Genomic DNA, 23,800 nt, shown 5'->3' with positions numbered 1-23,800 from the left:
AATGAAGTTTTGAGAGTAAAAATAATTGAAAAATATATTGGCCCTTAAAGTATGCATATATGTACATTTTAACACATTGATTCCGATATTACCCCTCTGTATGACCGCCGATTTGATGATTTTGTCTCCGAGAACCGAAAATAGGGCCGATTTGTACAAAGCTATAATTTAGTGGCAAGGAGAAATATTTTTATACTTTTAGGATTCCTGTGTATTTTCACTTTTCAGTGTAATACTTTAAGGGTCGAAATGTTATAAACCCTAATAATATTACGATTTTTCTAATGTGTGCCCAAAAACACACAATAAGTACTAACTCACATAAATTTGGTGCATTTTGATTGGTACTCTAATCATAAATATTGATGAACCCCCTGCATTTACAACAACTCCACAAATAAAAATACACCAAACTCATAAAATTTAATTTTTATTGTGTACCTTTGGACACACGTTAAAAAGACCTATAATATTATTATACCCGACAATTCGTTGTGTCCTGTACTCGAAAGCTGGAAAATTGTTTTTTATTTCCAAGAAACCAACGGGCTAAAATTATTTAATTAATTTATTTTATTTCGGGTCGGGTCAACCGGCCCCAAATTCTAAACAACATACATATTTTTCCCCAAATACATAGAGACCCATTTAGCTGAATCTTCCTAGCTGTGCCCTAACCTGGTAATTTCAAACTCTCTTCTCTCTATTACATCACAGATATTTCAATTGTGTGTGTATGTATATATGTTTTTACATGGTCTACTATTTCTTTTGTTGAATTTTAGTTTAATTCAAATTTAAAGATTGGATTTTTATGTGAAAAAGATTGATTTTACTTGCTTTAAAGCTTAAAGATTTCATCTTTAGCTTGATGCTAACTTGCATTGCCAAGATTCTTGGAAAAAATTGAAGCTTTTTTAGTGTGAGTAACATTTTATGTATGTATATGTGTATGTATATATGTATGTATGTATTGAACATTGATTGGAGTTGCTGTGATTCCTAAAGATTTCAACTTTATCTTGAAATTCAAAGCCGGTTTTTCTCGAAAAAAAATTTTGTTTAAAAGTCTGAGTAGCATTTTTTATATGTATATGTGTGTGTATATGTTAAAAAGATTGAGTATAGTTGCTGTGAAGCCTAATTCTATCAACTTTATCTAAATATTCAAAGACCGCTTTTATTGAAAAGAATAATGCTTAAAATTGTGACTAGCATTTTTTATATGTGTACGTGTGTGTATATAAGTTTAAAAGATCGATTGGAGTTGGTTTAAAGCTTATAGATTTCAACTTTAGCTTGAAATTTAACTGGTATTGCCCAGTTTCTGTTAAAAAATAATTTTTTTTGGAGTGTGAGTAACATGTATGTATGTATGTGTATGTACTAAACATCTGTTGGAGATGCTTCAAAGCTGTATGATTTGAACTTTGGCTTGAGTTTCGACTTGCATTGTTCAATCTCTTAAAGTAAAGATTTTGAATGGTAAATTTTTTTTTTAACTGTGGGTAGCATTTTACGTATGTATTTAGGCATCCCCGAGACTTGAACTTTAGCTTGAGATTCAGCTCCCAGTTTCCAGTTTTAACTTTATGATATATGTATTAAAGTTTGATTTCTGGAAACCTGAGAGTAGTACTTATATTAGTATATATATAAGATTGGTATAAACACCCTAGAACTTAACAATAGCCCTGTTGGTCCTATAGTTGGTTAAGCTGTTCTAATGTTTTTTATATTACCAAATAAAAAAAACAAGAGATGAGAAGATATGGAAAGTTTATGCGGAAAATCTGCTTATGGCTGTTTATTATAAATGGAAGCAGGCTTGTTTCTATGTTAATTTTTTAACTTTTATTGTATTTGACACTGTAGTTAATTAATTGAAATATATTCGGGGAAATTTATAAAATGTTATCACATGCAATGTGCTCTAAAACTACTTCTGGATAGCCTAATGAAGCACCTATTTTCTATTGAATTTGTTGCTTAAGGTGAAAATTTTATTGCATGTACATTCCTTATAAGTTGCTTAAATGGCTGAATGTAACTTAGGTTAAACTATTTATTCAAACTTTGAATTGATTTTCGCTTTCCCCATCTGTGTTTTGTCGCTGTTGAAAATCATTTTCACAAAGCTTTAGAGTCTTTGTGCTTTTGGTAATAAGTTAGTATGTTTAACACTTGAAATGTAAATATGACTGAAAACTACAGATTTTGAAAAGCCATCATACTCGGTCCATATAAATGGCAAGTGTCGTACTTTTGATTGATTTTTAAATCTTTTATATTGTTTAGCGACTAATATTCTAAGGTTCTACTTTAAAATACTACCATCTATGAGATGTCACTAAAATAATTACCATGATCTTCTTTTTCCCTTAAGTATGCTATAAAATTTTTGTTTGCTTCTAATTCCTTCTACCAAGTGGAACATTTCTTTTCGTCTTTTTTGCAGGCGATGGAAATCTTAAAGCATTTTTGGATTGAGTTGGAAGGATTTATTATCATTGCCATTTAGCTAGGGAAAATTTTCAGGTCTGGATTAAAAGGCAGCAGTTAATTTATTTCTTTTCTAAAGGAAATAGTAGGTGTAGAACGGACTTCCATCTAAGAGAGATTCGTATTTGTTAATTTAACAACATGACAGACTTCTTCGGTTACACGGCCTGCAGACAAATTTCTGAAATGCTATTTTCTTTAGCTTTCTTTCATGTTTCTGAGTACATACTAGCAATTATCTTCCATGGAAAGTCAAATGTAACTCTCAAGTCGCTACTGATCAGCAAAAACTATCTTGTGGCGATGATTTTTTCATTGATAGAGTACTTGGTTGAAGTTTATTTCTTTCCTGATTTAAAAGTACACTGGCGGATAAGTAACTTTGGCCTTTCCATGGTTGTCATTGGGGAAATTATTAGGAAACTGGCAATTATAACTGCTGGTAGGGCCTTCACTCATCTTATTAAAGTTTATCATGAGGAGCATCATGAATTGGTTAGGCATGGAGTCTACAGATTTGTTCGCCATCCTGGATATTCTGGTTTTCTCATATGGTCAATTGGCACTCAAATAATGATGTGCAATCCAATATCCACAGTTGCATTTGCACTTGTTGTTTGGCGTTTTTTCTCACAACGGATACCATACGAAGAGTACTTCTTGAGGCAGTTTTTTGGATCACGTTATGATGCCTATGCTCAACAGGTTCCTTCTGGAATTCCCTTTGTGAATTGATGGGTTAAATCCTTGCATAGATTCAAGTGGACCTGGAAAGTGATACTGTATTTTTAATATTTTGCTGATACCGGAAAGGTAAGGTTATGGAAATCATTATTTCTGGTTATTCTGCATCTAACAGCTTATGAAATTTAAAACTGTGCTATATCTATCATAAATTGCTTAAGCATTTTTTTTGGTTTTAAAGTCGGTTCATCAGCTCTTTTTTTTGAGAAAATAAGAAAAGAAAAAATGGCTTTAATATATCGTCTTCCGCCTTTTGCGTTTGATATAGAGGTAGAAATGTAAGTGTACCAGTGGGATGGAGCCTTAATGTATCATTAAAAGATCTTAGTTTTTATAATGATGCAGTTCTTTTCATTTTGCTAGAGACTGAAATTTTTGCCGGTCTTGATTGTAATAATGATGCATTATTGATTGGTTGCATATATGGATATGTAGTTTTAAATCCGTTTTCATTGGATGGCGATAGTTATAACCTACCATGTACAAGGTCCATTATTTTTAAAACTTGTTTTTTATTTGAGTCAGTTGTGCAGATTTTAGAATATCTCATTCTCCAGTTCGGCATTTGAAAGCATGCATGCTTAATGGAGTCTAGATACCCTACTGCCTTGGCAGAAACTATGTGCATACCTGTTGTTAATCTAGTTGTCAAAAAAGGAGCTGTATTGATTATTGATACTCAAACCATAAAAGGTGAAGTAGCAGGACATGAATGCATATGCATGGAAATATTATGACAATGTTTGGCCAATCTGGATAGTTAATATTAAGTACTACTACTACTAATTATTTCCAGGAAACTTTTTTACGACAACAAGTACTTATTTCTGAAAAAGAAGATTAGACCAACACCCTCCTTACAACAATCAGTTTGTATGCAAGTGTTTGTGTCCTTGGACAAAGTCACTACTACTAGTCTACTCGACCGGAATATATAATAAGTATAAACCAACGTGGAATTTTAGACCAGACCTTAAAATTTAAAGATCCAATTTTTTTAGATAAAACAGCTTGAAATTTGTAAAAAAAGTGAGAACATTCTTTTGATTAGTCAACCTCTTCCAGTTATTATGTTAGGTGTTTCTGAAATTTAGAATTATGCATCTTAACTTAATATGTCAAAAATATTTCTTCAACTTTGAACCCAAGTAAGAATATATTCTGTTTGAAATTCAAGCCATCAGACAAGCCCAGACAGGGGTCTTAAGTGATAAGAGATTTATCTTATTAATATTTGACTTGAGGGCTGTGACTGCTAGCTTTCTGAAAATATAGCCTTTACACTTGAAGAGCATTGTAGCTGATCTATAAACTTCTCTGTATTTCCCTGAACTTTGTAAAACTTTCAATCACAATGAGGCTATGTAAACAGAGTAATGAGTCGGATGAGGTGCTGGTGAAGTCATCATTCCTTGTGGAGCTACAACGACGTGTACTTAAAGCCGAGTCAGCTTTAAGAGTGAAGGATGAAGAAAATGACATTCTCCACCAACGACTGCAACAATATGAGAACCGCTGGTTTGAATACGAAGGAAAAATGAAGTCAATGGAAGAAGTATGGCAGAAACAAATGAGATCATTACAGTCTAGTCTCTCCATTGCAAAGAAGAGTCTGGCCCTGGATTACTCTGTGAGAAATTCCGATGCATCAGTCAACGATGACAGAGACTCCAGCTGGGAAACAGGGAGTATTTTAGGAGTCGTGATAGCAATGGGGTGAGGCCAGTGAGTGCCGGTCTTAGTGTTATAAGTAGATTGGCCGAAGAGTTTGATCAGAGGAGCCAAGTTTTTGGCGATGATGCAAAATTCTTGGTAGAGGTAAAATCAGGTCAGGTGGATGCAAGTTTAAACCCTGATCGAGAACTAAGAAGGTTAAAACAAATTTTTGAAGGCTGGAAAAAGGACTATGGGGCAAGATTAAGAGAAACAAAGGTAATCTTGAATAAGCTAGGATCTGAAGAAGGATCTGGTGACAGGTTGCAGAAGAAATGCTGGGGAAGGTTGAACAGCTCGAGGATTAATTAAATTTAGGAATCCACAGTTATACTTTGCTTGTATGTCAGTGCCAACCGATGTATGCTTCTAGAGTTTGCAAAACTCTCGCAAACAACTACATTGCTAGCAACTAGAAAATGTATATTGTTTGTCTTATTTTTAGATGGTTGAGATCTGTTTTCTGATCTGGTAAGATTCAAGGCAATGTGTAGTAGTATATGGATGAAACTTCTAACTAATTTAATATGAGAACAGGCAAATAGGATTTGAATATTTTTTTTGTATATGTTGTTTTCACAAGTTTTGTTTCCACTGTCTATTCTCTATTGTCATTTGATACATACAAGGGGTCTGGAATGTGAAGCAGATTGTAATACTTGTTACGGTTTTTTTGTGGTGTGCCCATGGGCACATGATAAACACAGACTTCTATAATTTTGATTGTTTTGATTGACCAATACTTCTGGTAGGATTTTAAAATTTCAAGTAGTAAATATATTTTATAACAGGCCCTAAATATGCTGTTTGTCTGATTATCTATTTATCTACGAAAAGATTACATTAAAGTTGAACTCTTGACCTCCCGCAAAGGGGACAAGAGCTCAACCACCGTATCAATCTTTGTTGGCGGCCAACAATGACTAGAAAAGAAGTAGACACACTTGTTCCTTCCCATGACAACATTTATTCATACAAAAAACAAACACAACTTAGCTTAGACACTAATAAGTAAGACACAAAAATCCTACAAACTTGTCCTTATTATGCATCATCAAGCTTAATATAAGTAACTACTATCAAGTTAATGGGCCTGTTTGGCCACAACTTATAAGTAACTTATTGACTTATAAATCCGTAAGTACTTATCGAGCACTGTTTGTGTACCTAACTTATAAGTCGGATTTTCAACTTATAAGCTGATAAGTTGAATGTTAGTATTGACGTACTTTTTCTCAACTTATTTTGATTTTTTGCGTTTTTATTAACTTTAATTTTTAAAAATATATTTTTAAATGTTAATCTAATCTAAAATTCATGAAATAATATGATTATATTTAAAAATTATTTATTTTGATTTATTAAATTAAAAAAAATTCGGACTTATAAGTGAAATTATCCAAACACTTATATAACTTATAAGTATTTATTTACTTATCACTTATAAGTTACTTATTCATTTTAAGTCATAAGTTACTTATTTTAAGATTTCCCAAACGGGCACATTATGATGCTCGAGAAGTAGGCATGGCGAGCAGATGAGTTGATCTTAGCAATGACAATGCAAAAGTCTCTTCCATGTCTAACTCATCTGGTTTCATACCAATAGGTAGCTCCCAGTTGAAACTATGAACCAACTGAGCAACTACCAATTTTACGTTTATTAAGCCCAAGTGCATACCTGGACACCCTCTTCTGCCTGTACCAAAGGGTAAAAACTGAAAATCTTTTCCTCGATGATCTATGTTACTGCCATTGAATCTTTCTGGATAGAATTCTTCGACATTTTCAGACCAGAGTTTAGGATCTCGGCCTAATCCCCAGTTATTGACAATGATTCTTGTTTTCTGCGGTATGTAATATCCATCTATAACAATGTCTTCCATTGACTCATGAGGAAGCAAAAGTGGCCCAACAGGATGTAATCTTAAAGTTTCTTTAACTACCATATCCAGGTACTCTAGTTTTGACAACTCTGATTCTTCAAGAAATTCACTATCCCCGACGACATTTTTAATTTCTTGTTGAACTGATTTCATCACCCTTGGATGACATAAAAGCTCTGACATTACCCATTCAATTGTAGTTTGTGAAGTATCTACAGCTCCAAATATCATGTCCAGCATGATTGCTTTGATATGTGATCTTTTGATTTCATGGGATAAATATTCCTGGGTGCTGGTAGCATTCTTCTGCAGAGATAGTAGCACAGCAACAAAATCCTTATCGAGTTTTTTACTGTCATTACTAGCATCTTGTTCATGATCATCAATGATAGTTTCCAAGATTTTGTCAAATGTCTGGCTGGCTACTTTGAGCCTGCGAGTAAATCCCTGTTAGAGGGAAATCTAGATGTTAAAGCTAATCAATGTACATGTTATGAAATTTTCATAAGGGCATGTGTATAATTAGTAACAACATATTATGATAGACATATTTAACAAGCCTGGGATCTTTCGGGAAACAGGCTCTTCATTCTTCGGAATGAGGGGAAGGTTGCGTACATCTTACCCTCCCCAGACCCTGCGTTAAGCGGGATATACTGGGTATGTTTGGTTTGGTTTAAATTTAACACTTTCAAGTTTCAACCATTTGAGTAATTTTGGGATGGCAATGTACCTGGAGATCAAGTGGCCTCAGAAATGGGATAAAATCAGCAATGTTAAAGGATCCAGCAAGCTTGGCCAGCTCGTGCAAATTATTACTCAAGTCAAATCTTTCATCTCTAGTCTTTCCAAACAACATTCTACAAGTCATATCTTGAACCAAATGCCCCACTTTCTGACTCACATCTACCACTTCACCTGCTGCAGCAGCTTTTTTGAGGGACTCAACCAACAACCCTAGTTCCTCTCTTCTCTGCCAAGCCATCGAGTTGATTGTTGCGTGGTTAAGAAGCTCCGTTGAGGTTAACTTCCTCACGCTCCGCCAGTAAATGCCGTACTTGGTAAATGCAATGCCTTTGGTGCCATATGACATGTACTTACCTGCCTCAAGTTCTGGACGGCTAGCAAAAACACTGTCATGGGTCTTGAGAATAAGTTCTGCAGCAGCAGGCGAAGACACGACAAGTGTAGGGACGGAGCCCAGACGGAGGGACATCATGGGACCATATTTTTGGGACAACTTGTAGAGGGAGCGGTGAGGGAGGTTTCCTAATAAGTGGAGATGACCTATAACTGGTAACCTTAGGGGACCTGGAAGTGCTCTGTGGCCTCGTCTTGCTGAGGCCACACCCCGGAGATGAACGAGCCACCATATGGCTCCAATGAGGACTATAACAATAGCAAAACTGATATAGGAATACATTGTATTCTAACTGTGGAGTGTCTTCAATTCTAAGTTTAAATACTTGAGGCTCTTGTTTGTCATAGAAAGAAGATAAGTTTTCTCACTTGTTTTTATACTCTCTCCCTCACGTTTAGTGCGTGGGCTTATACAGGGACGGAACCAGAAATTTGATATAGCTCCAAAATTTTACATTGAAATTTCTCTGGTTCTAGACAATTGACAGGGACCGAGGCAGCCGACTGTCCCTGCTATCGACTTCACATTAACTGCAGCGGGGGTCAAGTATGTCGTCGTAACATTTAATGTACTGATTACATTATTGGCACATGATTTCCAACAAAAATATCATTCAATCAATGATACTCAACAAGATTACAAGTGCATTAGTATCTAGTTGGATAAACACGAGTGATCGTGGCTTATTGTAGACTCTGCGTAACAAACAAGAACCACAGAAACAAGGACCAGAAGATAGAAATAGAAGTAGCTATGTCCAAACAAATCAGGAAAGAAAACACAATTAGCATTGCTAGTAATCTATAATTGCTGGCTCAAGAACAAGAGGGATAGCCTTCTGGGAGGTAACGCCAAAAGTATCGTCCAAGTCCAACTCCTCAGGCAACATGTTGTTGGGAAGCTTCCAGTCAAAATGTGCTACAAGTGACACTAACATTAAGCTCATAACCCTCTCAGCTAGGCGAATCCCAGGGCACATTCTACGTCCTGAACCAAAAGGTAGAAAACTAAAATATCGACCTCTGTAGTCGATTTCTGAGCTCAAGAACCTTTCTGGTGCAAACTTCTCAGGACTTTCCCAAGAATCAGAATCTCGAGCAATTGCCCAGACATTGAATATTACTCGTGTATCCTTGGGAATCGTATACCCGTTGAGTTTTACATTTGTCTCGGTTTTGTGGGGCAGAAGAAGAGGTACCACCAGGTGAAGCCTCATTGTTTCTTTCAGAACAGATTGTAAGTATGGTAGTTCAAGAATATCAGCTTCTACTAGAGGTGCTTTTACATTGATTCTTTCGTTGATTTCTTTGCGTAGCTTCTGCATGATGTCTGAATGGATCATAAGCTCAGTCATCGCCCATTCGATAGTACTCGAGTTTGTATCAGTTCCAGCAATAAACAGATCCTGAAAAATGAATAATAACTAAGTCTGAAGACAAGTATGCAACACTGGAGACATTGTTACAGGCATGAAGAACTGAAAACATACCATTAAGAGGACCTTGATCTGTTTCACATCGAAATCGACTGGATTCTCCTGTCGAAAATCAAGAAAGGAATCCAGGAGATCTCCATGAGGTGGAAGATTATCTTCTCTATGCCTTAGCCTCTGAACAATGAACTTTTCACAAAGTTGATCTAACCAACCATAAGCAGCCTTAGCATCCTTTCTTATGCCTTGCGGATCGAATTTTTTGACCCAAGGAAAATAATCAGCAAAGTTCATCTTTCCATCAACCTCCATAATAGTATTGACAGCATGATGAAACCCATTCACATCTTGATTAGAACTAAAATCAGCCACATCAACTGAGAAACAAGTGTTCGACATCTGATTCAAAGCTGTCGTAAAGGCCAATTTCCCAATATCGACATCTTGTCCTCGTTTACTGATTTCCTTAACATGCTCAACCATTTTTGACACAACTTTAAGCCTCAGCTCTTGTAACTTGTCTATTTTTTTCGGATTTGTCAAGTAGATGCTCAACGCCTTACGTAACGTTCTCCATTGATCACCAGCAGATATCCAGGGCGTCGCAACATCATGATTCTGTAGTCCTCCAGCAACAGCATCCGGAACAGACCTTCCGGAGAAATCAGCATCATGTTTCTGAAAAATTTCTCTAGCCACTTCAGATGAAGATACCACAACATTTGTGACACTTCCTAGCTGTAGTGTGATGAGAGGGCCATATTGTTCAGCCAGTTTCGCTAATGATCTGTGTGGTTTTGGACCAATTTGCAAGAGGTTACCAAAAAATGGAAGGCCTATTGGCCCTGGTGGAAGCTTTGCTCTTGCATATAAACCAAAAAGATATTGCACTAAAATCAAGAAAAATAGTGAGGATGTTATCAAGACAAGGTATTCCATTTCTGTTGAACACTCGAACACCTCAGTTTCCACTCTTCATATATTATAACCTTAACGTGTTAGAGAAAGTCGCACCGATAACCTTAACGTGTTAGAGAAAGTCGCACCGACGATGATGGTGATGGCATCAAAGGCAAATGTATCAACTTACTGTAGGGAAAGTTGAAAATATTGAGACAACTACGGCCTACCAACGTACCTACCAGCAATTCAAGCTCGATTGACTTTAAAATATAAACACAAATATACAAAAGCGTCGAATATGCCATTATTTTGGAAAAAGGAACATGAACAGATCACAAAGTCATTGAATAATAAATGTTAATGTAACAAACGTATCTTCAGGTGAACTGTCAAAGTAGCCCAACAAGAACAGATCACAAAGTCATTAAATCATCTTTTTAGTCAACCAAGGCGGCTCCGATTTAAAAAACTCATCCATCAGTCTTCAGTTGCATGGTTGGTAGCATATGCAGCAAGCCAGCAACATTCAACAGCGAAGCCGGTGATGAGTAACCAGCTCGTCTAAATCTCTATATTTTATGTGTTTCAAAGGATAAGATATACCGCATAAGCATAACAACTAAGTTTGAGAATGTGCAAGAAAATTGAGTGGCTAAGCCGGTGATGAGTAACCAGTTCGCCTAAATCTGTCTTGAAAAATGTTTAATTGGCTATATTTCACTAAAATGCAAATTAATCATATGTTATGAAATTGCCACCTCAAGATTGGTTAGACAACTCAAATTTTATTTGACAAGTTACTTAATATTACTGGATCTGTTGTTATCATATAATAAAGAGATTAGAGCAGTGCTAGTGTGCTACACACGCCAAAAGGGATCCCAAAAATGTTCCCAAATGACATATGACGTGATTTTATTCAAATGATGCAAGAGGGGTTCATATCATTTACGAGAGAATATACAATAGCATGCTGATAACTCAGCGTAGGGGAATGGTTTTGGTAACGTTGCTGGGACTCTTGACATTTCTCGAGAGATTAACATGTAGCATCCGAAAATATCGATAATCATGACAATGACTGCGTCTATCAAAGTTGGCTTTCTGGACCAGAAGATCTGACTCACTCACATTTCAGGAAAATGTATCAGTTTATGGTTGCTAGTTAATAATAGTTGCTGGCAGAAGTAGTAGTGGTGTAGCCTTCTGAGCGGTAACACCAGAAGTATCATCCATGTCCAATTCCTCGGGCAACATGTTATTCGGAAGCTTCCAATCAAACTGTGCAACAAGTGACACTAACATGGAGCTCATGACCCTCTCAGCCAAGCGAATCCCTGAGCACATTCTGCGTCCTGAACCAAATGGTATGAAACTAAAATGCTGACCTCTGTAGTCAATTTCAGAGCCTATGAACCTCTCTGGTGTAAAATGATCAGGATTTGCCCAAGAATTTGCATCTCGGGCTATGGCCCAAGCATTGACTATCACTCGAGTATTCTTGGGAATCGTATAGCCATTCAGCTTTACGTTAATCTCTGATTTGTGGGGCAGAAGAAGAGGCACTGATAAGTGAAGCCTCATTGTTTCTTTTAAAACAGATTGAAGATATGGTAATTCAAGGATTTCAGCTTCTTTAAACTTTTCTTTCCCTCCAACTTTTTCACTGATCTCTTCGCGTAGTTTAAGCATTACAGTCGGATGGAGTATAAGCTCAGACATTGCCCATTCGACTGTACTTGAGATGTTTTCAGTTCCAGCAATGAACAAATCCTGAAAAATAAAATAACATATTGATATCTCAATCTTACTTGATTGGAATGATCATTTGCAGGTATGCATAACAAATGCACAGGTGCTTAACAAGAAAATTATTCTTGAAGCTAATGAAGTAAGCTTTGTCCTTCTTATGAGAAGACTTAACACTTCTACAGAGATAAAAAAAACCATACCATTAAGAGGACCTTGATGTGTTTGATGTCGAAATCAGCCTGACTATCTCGTCGGAAATCAAGAAAAGAATCCAAAAGATCCCCGTGAGATGGAGAATCAGATTCTCTGTGCCTTAACCGCTGAGTAATAAAGTTCTGACAAAGTTGGTCAAGCCAACCATAGGCAGCCTTTGCATCTCTCCTTATGCCTTGAGGATCAAATATTTTTAGCCAAGGAAAATAGTCTGCAAAATTTATCTTCCCATCAACCTTCATGATAGTCTTCACCACTTTATGAAATCCAAAAACATCTTGATCAGAACCAAAATCAGACACATCTACTGAAAAACAAGTGTTCGACATCTGATTCAAAGCCGTCGTAAAGGCCAACTTTCCAATATCCACAACTTGCCCATTTCTACTCAACTCCTTAAGATGGTTAGCCATTTGTGTCACAACTTTTAGCCTAAGCCCTTCTAACTTGTCTACTTTTTTTGGATTTGTGAAGTAAATGTTCAAAGCCCTTCTTATCGTTCGCCATTGATCCCCAGCAGATATCCATGTCACTGAAACATCATGGTTTTGTAGTCCCCCAGCCACAGCATCTGGAACAGATCTTCCGCAGAAATTAACATCATGTTTCTGTAAAATTTCTCTAGCCATTTCGGATGAAGAAACCACAACACTTGTGTCACAGCCTAGTCGTATACTAATGAGAGGGCCATATTGTTTTGCCAGTTTTGCAAGTGATTTGTGTGGTTTTGGACCAATCTGCAGGAGGTTACCCAAGAACGGGAGGCCGATTGGCCCAGGTGGAAGCTTTGTTCTAGCATATAAACCAAGAAGATATTGTACAGAGATCAAGAAAAATAATGAGAATGTTAATAAGACATAAGGTTCCATTTCTGTTGAGTGCCCATTGCCCAAACACCTCAATCTCTACTTCTTATACCACTTTTACAGCCCTAGCTTGTGGTTAACTAACCATAATGTGACGTGCATATTCTTGTAACCTATAGAATGTCTCGCAGGCTTGTAATATTAACCATCCACAACTTAAAACTTGGGACAAAATCGACTGACAGAATCAACCAGAACTTGAAATGTAACTGACTAGGTTCAATCAGATACTAAAGTTTCAAATAACAATGGTCACATAAATTTACATTTATATGTAGAGTTGGTAGGCAAAAGCAAGTCATACCTGTCTGCCTTGAAGTGGTAATTACCAGTTCGACATTAGGTATCTCTTGCAGCATTTTTCTCAGACTCTTACGACAGAGACCATGTTCTGTATCATTGTTTAGTTAGACAATTGGTAGGCCAAACTCATACTGAGGAATATCTTCTAATGCTAGTGAAGTTAGGTTTCAGTATCTTGACAAGGATTATCGCGGGTAGGTTGGTCCTTCTCGATTGTCCTGCGTTCCTTCCCCATTGATCCAAATGTTTTGTGCATGCAACCTGTAGTTTTGTCTTCAGCAGTTCAGCTGAGATTCCTTTCGAGAGAAGTAGGTTCTCAAGACGATGACAGCGGATACCATTGCTGTCTTTTGGCTATATCCTTTGAATACTATCATGTGTCAACAAACACTGGCCTAATGACAATGATCACAAGTTCCCTCAATTTCATTGCCTAGTAGTTAGGCCAAAGTTTTTTAAAGTGATCATATAACACAACTGAGTGAACAGAATACATATATGATATATCACACTGTGAAGTGTACAAAACAGCAGCTTGTACAAAGCATATCTAAACTTCTATACAATGATTGATGTCTCATTTTCCACACATTACAAAGACAAATTTTAAACAACACTATGCCGCAAAGGAAAAAAGATATAACATGACGGACTAAAGAGTGTACCCTTAGCATGGTAATTCTACACCTTCAAAAACTCGGGCGAAGAAGTTGCTGCTGATGCATATACAGGCCTTCTCTATATCATTTGAACAACATTGTACACGACGTAACCATCTTCTGTAAATCTTCTACGTAATATTTAACTGAGTATACAATAACAGAAAGCACCGTGAATTCAGAAGTGACAAGCGCTGAATTCAGAAGTAACAAGCACTGAATTCAGAAGTAACCAGCGCTAAGTAGGAATTTATTTACCAGGTTTAGCTTCATTCACCATCAGCTTCTAACCTCTTCTTCTTTAACCTTAAAGATTTTAGTCTTGGACTCGGTGCCACTAGTAGTAAACGAGACATTACATAAGCCAAAAGTTCTTCTCTGTGAGAAAATGTGAAATCTAAATGAGCATACTCAAACTCGTTGAACGTTACATCCACGCCTGCATTTTTCATCCTCCTATAGTGCTTTTTCACCATTGTTGGTCGAATTACCTGGTCCTTACGACCGGCAACAAGATCAACAGGAATGTCAATGAACCCGTAATATTCGCCCACGTCCAGTGGTTCAGTTGAACCATATATCTCCATGTTGGCAGCTGCACTCCCATAGTCATACATCTGAAACTTCTTCGAGTGGAGAATCTGTGCCAGGTGAAGAGCCACGTGAAATGAAACTCCCGGCATGTCATTCATATTATAGTGTGGTAAGCCAAGGACCCCTACCCAATTTGAACTATCTCCGCCTGCAACATAACTCATAAGCGTTTGAACAAGTCCTCCAACTGCAGGATAGTTATGGAGATCACGCGCCAATTTGTTTAGCAGCATACGGAAAAAACGGGTTGGTATATAAAATCCAGGAACTATGGGTTCAAGAATAGGAGCCATCCAACGAAATAAATACTCCAAGATTTTAAAAATAAATGTGGAATCATCATGGAAACCAGCAGGTGATAACAAGATCAATCTGGACAGCCTGTGAGGCTTCTCCTCAATCCTGCGGGTAACAACATACATTAATATAGCAGCTCCTCCTAAACTGTGACAAATCGAACACATCTTATAGGGCTGTTCACTGCTAATTTGTTCTTCCTCCGTTTTAAGTGGAAAAGATTTCAACTCGGCTGTTTTCACTTCATGAATCTTCTCTACCAAAGCTGGTATATCCTCCATACCATGTTCATTTATTGAGTAACGCCAATATCTGCATTTGGTCCAATTTAAACCTTTTATTTTATGTAATTTGACCTACAATTTATAACTGCTAAAGTTTTCGCCCTAAACTTCACAAAATTGCAAATGAGAACTTACTGTCGTGAAGAAATATTCTTGTTGATGTGTTCTCTGGAAACCAAGCCACGGAAGTTACCAAGAAAAACATCATATCCTGTAAAGGGGAAAAGAACAAATGCAGTTAAATTATTGGGTCCTAAAAAAATATGAACATCATAAACAATTTAAAGGGCTTCTTTTTATTGGAAGATGCGGAAAAATGACAGACCTTGATCAAAGGCTGCGAATGCTGGAGAGCCAACAACTCCATTGGAAACCCAACTAGTGAAAAAAGATCAATAATTGAATTATAACTCAACTGGAGATACTAATAAAATTTTACTGTGAAATGGAAGATCGTGGCATTTTCTCGTTGACATGAAAGATAAAGATTTGTTATGAACCTAGATGTAACTTTAAGAGCCATACATTGGCTTACAGCACACTGACAGAAATAAAGCTCTAGATTTGGTTGATTCAATGAGATATACAGAAGACACGCAAAAATACTTCAAAAATATCCAAGCAATATAATTCATATTATAATCCATGAGAGAAAATAACTCACCCCATAGAAGAATCAAATACTCCATGTTGTAGGTAAACAACCTTCCTCGAATTACGTCTGCAAAGTCAAAGAGCAAGGAAAATCATTACAGCCGCTGTATTTTAAGACATTTGCAGGGACCACCAATCGGTTTGATTAACAGGAACATGAAAAACCTTTTTTATACCTTGGAATTCTCTCTAGAAGGAGAACATACCCATCAGCAGTGACTACACGAATGGCTTCATAAGGATACCTAACACATTGAGGTAAATATAACATTATTACAATCGCCCAAAGAAAGTCAATTACAAATATTAGTCACGTGAACTAGGTGTTGTTGTGGTAATTAATTGTAATTTGATTAGGGTTTACAGTGATTCAAGTCAACTATTTTATCTTAAAAGTAGAATGAGATAGCATGCACATTTAATACAATTGAGCGTCAAGGTTAAATAAGCAATAGATAAATGAAAAGATAAGTAGCTGCCATTAAAAACACAACCCAATGTAGATAATTGGTTCACATTAAATTAGTGGACATTAAACAATTTAACAAAGATAATTACTTCTCATTCAGAGCACCAGAGGTCGCAATTTGCAACTTAAACAATTACTTCTCCCAAAATTATTATCTGTGAATTCCATTTTTTGATTGTATTCTCTATATAGTACTATAATTTTAGGAGCAAATTTTTTATAAAAAAAATAAATAGAAGAATTTCACTGTTCCTAGAAGCCCTATATGAATCCAGACCAGTTGCCTTTCTGCACTTTAAACTACAAATAACTTGCTCAATGCCGGACAAGTTCTGAAATCTTAGCTCGAAAGTCAAATAGTGCTTAGGGGTTAGGGTACAATAATTTATACACTTAATCAAATATATAAGAACGTTTTATCGCTTTTGCTAACATCGTAAAGTTTGAGGGAGTTGGTCATGGTATCAAAGCACAAGTATACCAAGTGGTCACAAATTTGAGTCCCGCTATCCTCAATATACTCAAATATTTGATTTGGATAGTAAGTTATTTGTTCATGGGCTCATAGTGCTCCAATCTTCACTTCCATAATATGCTTTCTGAATGAGTTGGAAGTCTTAAAATTATAAAAATCCATTTAGTGGCTTTCTCCAACATCTTGAGGTTTTTGTACAGTTAGTCAAGTGATAAAACTTGCTTGGAAGAAAAAAAAAATGTATTTAGACCCTTAGATTCACTTCTTTGGTCTAAAAATCAAAATTTGGAAAACTTAAATTGACAAGAGGATAGTAATTTTTCAGAGTTCTAGTTCAATATTATGACGAAATTTCCCTGACAAACAGATTCAACATGTTTGGCACTTCACTTTTCTGGACCACGAATAGGATATCTAAAACGTATTTTCAAGCTTATCAAATGTTATATTTAAATAAAATAACCTGAGAAGTCCATTAAGGCAAAAAAATCAGAAGCAAGTTTAAAACTTACATGCATGTAGCTGGTCAAGGTAATAATAGTATGTTTAGAATACAAAATGTTACCCGAGTTCTGTTATGACATCTCGACATGTTCGACCGTCCGTATTCAGGGAATCCCGTAAATTGGCAGTTCTTTCTCCAAGAGAGGGATCAGTCTCGGCAAGAGTAGCAGTGGGAATGGAAACACTTGAAGCATCATCAGGGATATTTTCACTGGTATTAGAAGAGAACCAGCTTAATAATCTCTTGGAAGTCTCTAATGGTGATAGCAGACAATGTGTTGCCTTGTGGACTACGTCAAATACAGCTTCTATAATTATCTCAGTTCCTAAATGAATATCCTGGTTTACGTAGTACATGAGAAAAGTATTAGATTTGGATATGTTATGTGAAAAAATAACAAGAATAACAATAATATATGTTCCTGCAACAGTTATATAGATTTAAAGAAAACCTCAATAACTCCACGTCTCCTGTCAGTGGCACGTTGCATGATATGGTCTTTCAGTGCTTTCTTGTTGCTGTCTGAATCTAACTGCTGCAGCTCTTCCAAGGTAGTGCTTACATTTGAGCCCCTAAAAGGAGATGCACTGGAGAAATAAAGCAGTATACCCGTCAGAAACTTTGCAGGAAATAGCATCCATGCCAGTATATATCTGAACCAAAGCGCCCAATTTCCCCAGTGCCTGTCACGCCTACTAAAGCTGCTTGTTCTTGAGACTCGAGAACTTTGAGATAGTGGAGTTGAAGGAGTGTCATCATCATCATCAGTATAATCTTCCCCAGATGAATAATCCACACTTGAACCCGTATCAGAATCCACAGAAAGTTCGTGAATGAATTGGTTGAAAGACGAAACACCACTACAAAAAGCACAAAAAGAACCATGAATTTCAGCAAGCAGCATTTGTCTCGTGAGAAAGAAAATGTCGCATATTAAACTGAAAGAGACCCTTAAGAGAGAAGAGAAGTGTTGCCCCCAAGACCATGTTTGAGCAGAATCCGTCTTTGGCCCACTCGGGTCTAAAACTGGGTTATAAATAAAACCAATTTATTAAGCCAGGAGAAGGCGAGGCTACACAAGTTTTTTACAAGTATATAACGAGAATTGAGCCCTTTCATCCCAGTCCAAGACCATACTGGTCTTTCTCTAGGCTGGTTTCCAATCTTTTTAGCAGTCTTGCTGAAACGGATTTAGAGATATAATTTATGTTCTGCAATCCTAAATATAAAGTAAAGAGAAATCTATGTACATAATAAGAATTCTAATCGATCATAATTAATAAAGTCTAAATGGCAACTCCATGTATAATATTTTTAGATAAACGACAATGATCCATTTTATATAACATGGATTTTTTGTGAACTCATTTTCAAAGAGAACAAAAACTTCAAATCATTTGTAAAATACCCCACAGCACTACTTTTTTAAGATAATAACAGCACAACTACTTAATGCTAAAGATCTTAGGAGTTCCATAATCAAATGCTTGACCAAGAAGGAGAAACAAAAAATTAAAATATAAGGTCCCGAGCTTCAAATTGTACCAGAATGTGAAGGAAGTTCACTTTATCAAGTTAAATTAGCAAACAGAACACTATCGCTGTGTTCCAGAAACTTTTTTTGGAAAGAAAGAAAAGAAAGTTTGAAATTTTATTTCGAAAACTTGTTTACGAGTGATTTTTTTGGAAGGAAAGAAAAAGAAAAAGAATGGAAAAGAAATTCTTCGTATATTTGCTTCCAAAATCTTCTTCCCACTTTTGCGAAGATTTAGAGAGGAGAAAATTGATCAGTTTCCATCCTTTCTTTTCTATCCTAGTTTCAGAAACAGTCTATATATTATACAAGACTTCAGACGATTTAAAATCATGTATATGTATCTCTGAGATCTCCAAAAGTGACTCGCTTAACCAAGTTCAGCAAAACATGACTTACTTCTCCATCCAACGAGGAAGCCGAGGCCCTCGAAACGTTGGTCTAAGTTCCCAACCTTGCATTCCTTCAAGTATGGAAGTCTTCCCCGGAATCATAGCCAATAACAGTGCCGAGACCCCATTTATGAATCTAACGATATTATTCAACGATTCGTAAGTGATGGTTTTCACTGACCTGCAACCAAAAAACTCAATTAGATATATCATTAAATAACTTTATAACTATATTCAAAGAACTCATAGTCAAAACCTCAATAACAAAATACAGTTTGGCTCAAGACAAAATTTCAGTGAAATGTACAACTCAACTAAAAATATACACATCTCAACTATAAAAGTGCCCTATCATCATAATATATGATCCAATCAAAACCGTCTACTAAGGAGAATTGGTAACTTAAAATGACACCAAAACTCATGTTCATCAGATTTTTCGAGATCAAACCCTTCTGCCCCAAGTACTCTCAAATTTGGAAACTAAGGTTCAACATTTCCTCTCTGTACCTCATGATCCATTCTTCAATCCCAAAAAATGGCCTTTCAAGTGAGGATTCGAGTTACTATCTAATTAAAACCTCCTAGTAACACCAAGGTTGCTCAACACTCCCTTGATTCTAAATACACAAAATTAGGTTGCTCAACATTCCCTTGATTCTAAATACACAAAATTTAGCACTTCAAAAAATTAAACTACTTGAACTAAAAATTCCAAAATGTAAAATCCAAACAAATACAAATCATTTCCTCTCTGCACCTCATGATCCATTATTCAATTCCAAAAAATGGCCTTTCGAGTGAGAATTCGAGTTAAAATACATATACTATCTAATTAAAACCTCCAAGTAACACTAATGTAACTTAACAAATACACATCATTTCAACTCAATTAAATCAAACCAACCTCACATAATAACTTAAAAAACTGCAAAAATCATCACAAACACAAAAACTACAATCAATCAAAACCCATAACCAAAAACCAAAATCTTGGAACCCCATCATCTCAAAATCAAATATTTCATCAAATTAATCACCAAAATTAACCCAAACATAATTAAAAATGACACCTTTATTATTTTCTTGAAAAGGGTCATTTAATTATGCAAAAATAAGATGAAAAAATGTAAAAAAGACTCACTCTTTGGTGATAGCAAGGACATTGTCAACAGCCCTTTGCATCCTTTTGGGTAATTTCTATATATATCAATATAAATATGTAAAATTGTAAGTATAGTTCTTGAAAATAGGATCAAAATGGATATGTTTTAGCGAGAAACAAGAAGATCTTAACAGATATTTGCGTGAGAAATGTAAGCAATGTTGATTCTTGACATAAACCGAAAGTTAAGATATACTGTGTGTGTGTATATTTGTGTGTATGTATAGGTCGATATTTATTCTATATTTCAACCATAAATAGAAAATAAGAAGAGGATTGGATTGAAACTTGAGGTGGATCCCATTTTGTGTTGCTGTCAAAGTAAGTTAAAAAGTTAAAATATTTATTTATACAAGAGAAAATTTGCCACTATTTTATCGGCTATTATTTGTTGCCTACATGCGCGTTTATAAATTTCGGAAATCGGCACTATTCAGTTGAATATTAATTTACGATGTATTAAATAATTTTGAAAAATTTAATAATTTATCAATGATTTATCTAAAATTGATTAAATTAGACAAAATATTTTTGAACGAGTTTTTAGCAAATTGTACGCCGTTTTTCAAATATCGAACGATTTATATCAATTTACAAAATTCAATAACTAATTCAGTACAGTGGTCTCACTCTTAACCAAGTCGAGTTAAGTAATAAGTCACACAAAAATTTCAGGTGATTTCTATATATTTACGAAAAGATTTAACATAAACTTATTCTTCAAAATTATACACTAACAAATAAAGTTAATTTTCAAAATTACATTAAAATTGAAGTGAAAAACTAATTTGAAGTAAAATCTTATTTTTAAAAATTAAACTCGGGCATGAAATGAATGAAGATTAAAAAATAATGGTAAAAATGATGTAATGATATAAGGGACCTGTACTTTTAAAAAATAAAACGGTCTTTCACATTAGTTACTAACTCCAATAAAAATGGGCTCTTTTTATTGGTGAAATTGATGTAAATGACATTTATTATTCAATCACCAATTAAAAAAACACATATGAGAGTTAGTGATTATTGCTGTGTGCTTGAACACACCGTATAAAATCCCAAAATAAAATGCCACACCTTGATGATGTGTTAGATGTTGAAAGTTAGCCGTGTGAGGAGTTTTTGCAAATGGGGACACGTTCCATATTTTGTTTTAATGTCGTGGGAAATGTGTGTTGCCTATAGTGGGTGTTAGATATGGCACGCAATTTCATGTTTATGTTGAATTTTGTTAAGTTACTTCAAATATATAAAATACGGGTTTTACGGTGTGTGTCCGAGAGCATGCAATAAACACTAACTCTCTATAATTTGGTTTATTTTGATTGATTCTCTAATCATAAATATTGATGGACTCCCTCCATTTACAATAACTCCACCAATAAAAATACATCAAACTCATAAAATTTAGTGTTTATTGTATGTCCTTTGACACACATTAGAAAGACCGTATAAAATAATTAAAAAAGGTTTATATGGTGTGTTAGGTTTGTAAAAATCGGTAATCAGTACAATCAGTTTAGGTACCGATTAGGGATTAATTAGTAAATCGGGGATTAATCGGAATAAAAATTAAATATATTTAAATATTTTAATAATATTTAATATATTTACCTTATTTATTATGAAATATATAATTTAAAATTATTTATAAATATTAATGGGATTTCAAAAATTAAACCGGTCAAATATTTTTTAAGGATTAATCGAGAATTAATCGTTTTTTTTTAAATCGGGAATTTTTAGAACATTGATCGTATATAGCCTACCAACAAAAAAGTGGAGAGGGCTACCGCCCATTTTGCACCGACCTAAGACGAACAAAAATCTGATTCTAACTACCTAAAATGATTTGACCTCTAAATACACTTACCATTTAGATTTTCTCTAAAAATGATTAAAAAATACAACAATTGCTTAATAATAATAATGCTTATTAGCAATTTATAAGGCTCTCAATACGTATTTTATCATTACGTTTTTAATCACGATTTTTATTCTCTTTTAAGTGCAGAAGTCAAGAACAAACGTGTCAAAAATAAATTATATTTATCCGAATATTTAATTGTATTATTGAACTTCTCATTTTTATACATATTTCCAAAAATATATTAAAGCATTTTTATGTTGCGATTGATTTTCAGTTTACCGATTAATCTCTAATTATATTTTAATCGTCAAATTTCGATTGACCGATTAATCTGTATTCTTTAAAAATTTCTGATTGTTTTTCAATTTAAATTTTTTAATATCACCTAATATTGCTATTCAGTTATGATGATGATTCAATTGCAGTTATTATATGACTGTTGACCCCAAGTGTAGGTGAAATGGTTCGTTATTGTTAGAGGCTGCGTTAATTTTTTAATACTCGACACGTATTTCAAGGTGAATATAAAGTATATTTACATAATATATTTTTGATTTTTTTTAAAATTAAAATTCAAACATCAAATTTTTATTTCGAAGAAAAAAATTTAAAAACTATTTATACAACTATACTTTAAAGAAACATTAAAATGCGTGCCGAGTCTTCATCCCCAAATGTGTACGATCTACGAGGACAGACTGAGCCTGTGTCTATATAAACTATAAATTTTGATTTTTGGGGTGAGTCCAGTCAAATAATCCGCACTGTGCTAAATTTAGTATGTTTGATTTTCTTGACTTGGGTTAGTTTTGATGATGTATTGCTTAGGCGTAAATTTTTTCATAGTTAAACATATTTGCATCGAAAATTATTCGAAATCTCGACATTTCGTAATTTGAAAGAGCAATTATATATTCAAGACAACTTATATCTGTAGGTCCAGAACTCAGGCATGATGGGCCTAACAACTTACATCTGTAGGTGTTTAAAAGCCCAATTCCCCCATCTAATTGATGAAAAACCAACTACCACATGTATCAACAAGAGGGAAGATCCAAAATCTTGCTAAGTGGGGCCCACTCATTCATTAGTACTCCTTCTGTCTCGTTGAAATCTATACGTTATTTTTCGGCACATTTTTTAATGTTCATTTAAAACATAATTTCATAATATTTTTTTTTAATTTTTTTTTCTGAATAAAAGTTTCATGTTTAAACTTTTATTCAAAAAAAAAAATTTGAAAAAAACATTACAGAACTATATTTTGAAATGCGTGCAAATAGTAAACATATAATAATCAATGGGACGGAGGGAGTAACCTTTTAGCGTTTAATTGAATGACCGGTGATTACTCATAGTACTAATATGACGTATTTAATAAAATATAAAAAATAATTAATTTATTAAACTAAATATATAAATTTAAAAAATTTAAGAAAAAAATATA

General features: G+C 34.9%; 6 protein-coding genes across 7 annotated transcripts; 2 read left to right on the top strand and 4 right to left on the bottom strand.

Annotated features, from left to right (window-relative positions):
- Nucleotides 1-579: 579 nt before the first annotated feature.
- Nucleotides 580-4,783, top strand: LOC141672313 (protein-S-isoprenylcysteine O-methyltransferase A-like). The gene is made up of 3 exons (XM_074478884.1): nt 580-681; nt 2,459-3,315; nt 4,619-4,783. The coding sequence occupies exon 2, from the start codon at nt 2,644-2,646 to the stop codon at nt 3,235-3,237; it is 594 nt and encodes a 197-aa protein (XP_074334985.1). The 5' UTR covers nt 580-681; nt 2,459-2,643; the 3' UTR covers nt 3,238-3,315; nt 4,619-4,783.
- LOC141673186 (myosin-1-like) lies at nt 4,601-5,271 on the top strand. The gene is made up of 2 exons (XM_074479920.1): nt 4,601-4,801; nt 4,912-5,271. Exons 1-2 carry the CDS (start codon nt 4,601-4,603, stop codon nt 5,269-5,271), a joined length of 561 nt encoding a protein of 186 aa, XP_074336021.1.
- A 1,147-nt stretch (nt 5,272-6,418) lies between these two features.
- Nucleotides 6,419-8,618, bottom strand: LOC141672309 (cytochrome P450 CYP736A12-like). Its single transcript, XM_074478881.1, has 2 exons — nt 7,579-8,618; nt 6,419-7,292 (listed from the first exon to the last, which is right to left on the bottom strand). The coding sequence occupies exons 1-2, from the start codon at nt 8,266-8,268 to the stop codon at nt 6,465-6,467; spliced, it is 1,518 nt and encodes a 505-aa protein (XP_074334982.1). The 5' UTR covers nt 8,269-8,618; the 3' UTR covers nt 6,419-6,464.
- A 134-nt stretch (nt 8,619-8,752) lies between these two features.
- LOC141672310 (cytochrome P450 76AD1-like) lies at nt 8,753-10,582 on the bottom strand. The gene is made up of 2 exons (XM_074478882.1): nt 9,476-10,582; nt 8,753-9,391 (listed from the first exon to the last, which is right to left on the bottom strand). The coding sequence occupies exons 1-2, from the start codon at nt 10,355-10,357 to the stop codon at nt 8,780-8,782; spliced, it is 1,494 nt and encodes a 497-aa protein (XP_074334983.1). The 5' UTR covers nt 10,358-10,582; the 3' UTR covers nt 8,753-8,779.
- Nucleotides 10,583-11,211: 629 nt separating this feature from the next.
- LOC141672311 (cytochrome P450 76T24-like) lies at nt 11,212-13,783 on the bottom strand. The gene is made up of 2 exons (XM_074478883.1): nt 12,274-13,783; nt 11,212-12,094 (listed from the first exon to the last, which is right to left on the bottom strand). The coding sequence occupies exons 1-2, from the start codon at nt 13,153-13,155 to the stop codon at nt 11,483-11,485; spliced, it is 1,494 nt and encodes a 497-aa protein (XP_074334984.1). The 5' UTR covers nt 13,156-13,783; the 3' UTR covers nt 11,212-11,482.
- A 150-nt stretch (nt 13,784-13,933) lies between these two features.
- On the bottom strand, nt 13,934-20,707 carry LOC141672308 (uncharacterized). 2 transcript variants are annotated; one of them, XM_074478880.1, is made up of 9 exons: nt 20,463-20,707; nt 19,326-19,499; nt 17,844-18,252; nt 17,453-17,730; nt 16,120-16,188; nt 15,954-16,010; nt 15,615-15,667; nt 15,425-15,500; nt 13,934-15,317 (listed from the first exon to the last, which is right to left on the bottom strand). In XM_074478880.1, exons 1-9 carry the CDS (start codon nt 20,501-20,503, stop codon nt 14,384-14,386), a joined length of 2,091 nt encoding a protein of 696 aa, XP_074334981.1. In that variant the 5' UTR covers nt 20,504-20,707; the 3' UTR covers nt 13,934-14,383. The 2 variants fall into 2 exon arrangements, with proteins under 2 accessions (XP_074334981.1, XP_074334980.1); XM_074478879.1 differs by lacking the exon at nt 20,463-20,707 and adding an exon at nt 20,226-20,338.
- Between the last annotated feature and the right edge of the window lie 3,093 nt (nt 20,708-23,800).

Source organism: Apium graveolens, chromosome 7, assembly GCF_009905375.1.
Source record: "Apium graveolens cultivar Ventura chromosome 7, ASM990537v1, whole genome shotgun sequence".
Lineage (NCBI taxonomy): Eukaryota > Viridiplantae > Streptophyta > Magnoliopsida > Apiales > Apiaceae > Apium > Apium graveolens.
This window is presented reverse-complemented; position numbering and strand designations above follow the sequence as displayed.

Coding starts and splice junctions, on each gene's coding strand:
- LOC141672313 (XM_074478884.1), top strand. CDS start 2,644: ATGACAGACTTCTTCGGTTACACGGCCTGCAGACAAATTTCTGAAATG.
- LOC141673186 (XM_074479920.1), top strand. CDS start 4,601: ATGAGGCTATGTAAACAGAGTAATGAGTCGGATGAGGTGCTGGTGAAG. Junction 4,802..4,911: donor AAATGAAGTCAATGGAAGAA/GTATGGCAGAAA, acceptor CAACGATGACAG/AGACTCCAGCTGGGAAACAG.
- LOC141672309 (XM_074478881.1), bottom strand. CDS start 8,268: ATGTATTCCTATATCAGTTTTGCTATTGTTATAGTCCTCATTGGAGCC. Junction 7,293..7,578: donor TGAGGCCACTTGATCTCCAG/GTACATTGCCAT, acceptor TCCCTCTAACAG/GGATTTACTCGCAGGCTCAA.
- LOC141672310 (XM_074478882.1), bottom strand. CDS start 10,357: ATGGAATACCTTGTCTTGATAACATCCTCACTATTTTTCTTGATTTTA. Junction 9,392..9,475: donor AGATCAAGGTCCTCTTAATG/GTATGTTTTCAG, acceptor TTCATTTTTCAG/GATCTGTTTATTGCTGGAAC.
- LOC141672311 (XM_074478883.1), bottom strand. CDS start 13,155: ATGGAACCTTATGTCTTATTAACATTCTCATTATTTTTCTTGATCTCT. Junction 12,095..12,273: donor ACATCAAGGTCCTCTTAATG/GTATGGTTTTTT, acceptor TTTATTTTTCAG/GATTTGTTCATTGCTGGAAC.
- LOC141672308 (XM_074478879.1), bottom strand. CDS start 20,326: ATGATGGGGTTCCAAGATTTTGGTTTTTGGTTATGGGTTTTGATTGAT. Junction 17,731..17,843: donor GGAGACGTGGAGTTATTGAG/GTTTTCTTTAAA, acceptor TACGTAAACCAG/GATATTCATTTAGGAACTGA. Junction 16,189..17,452: donor GATGTCATAACAGAACTCGG/GTAACATTTTGT, acceptor TCAATGTGTTAG/GTATCCTTATGAAGCCATTC.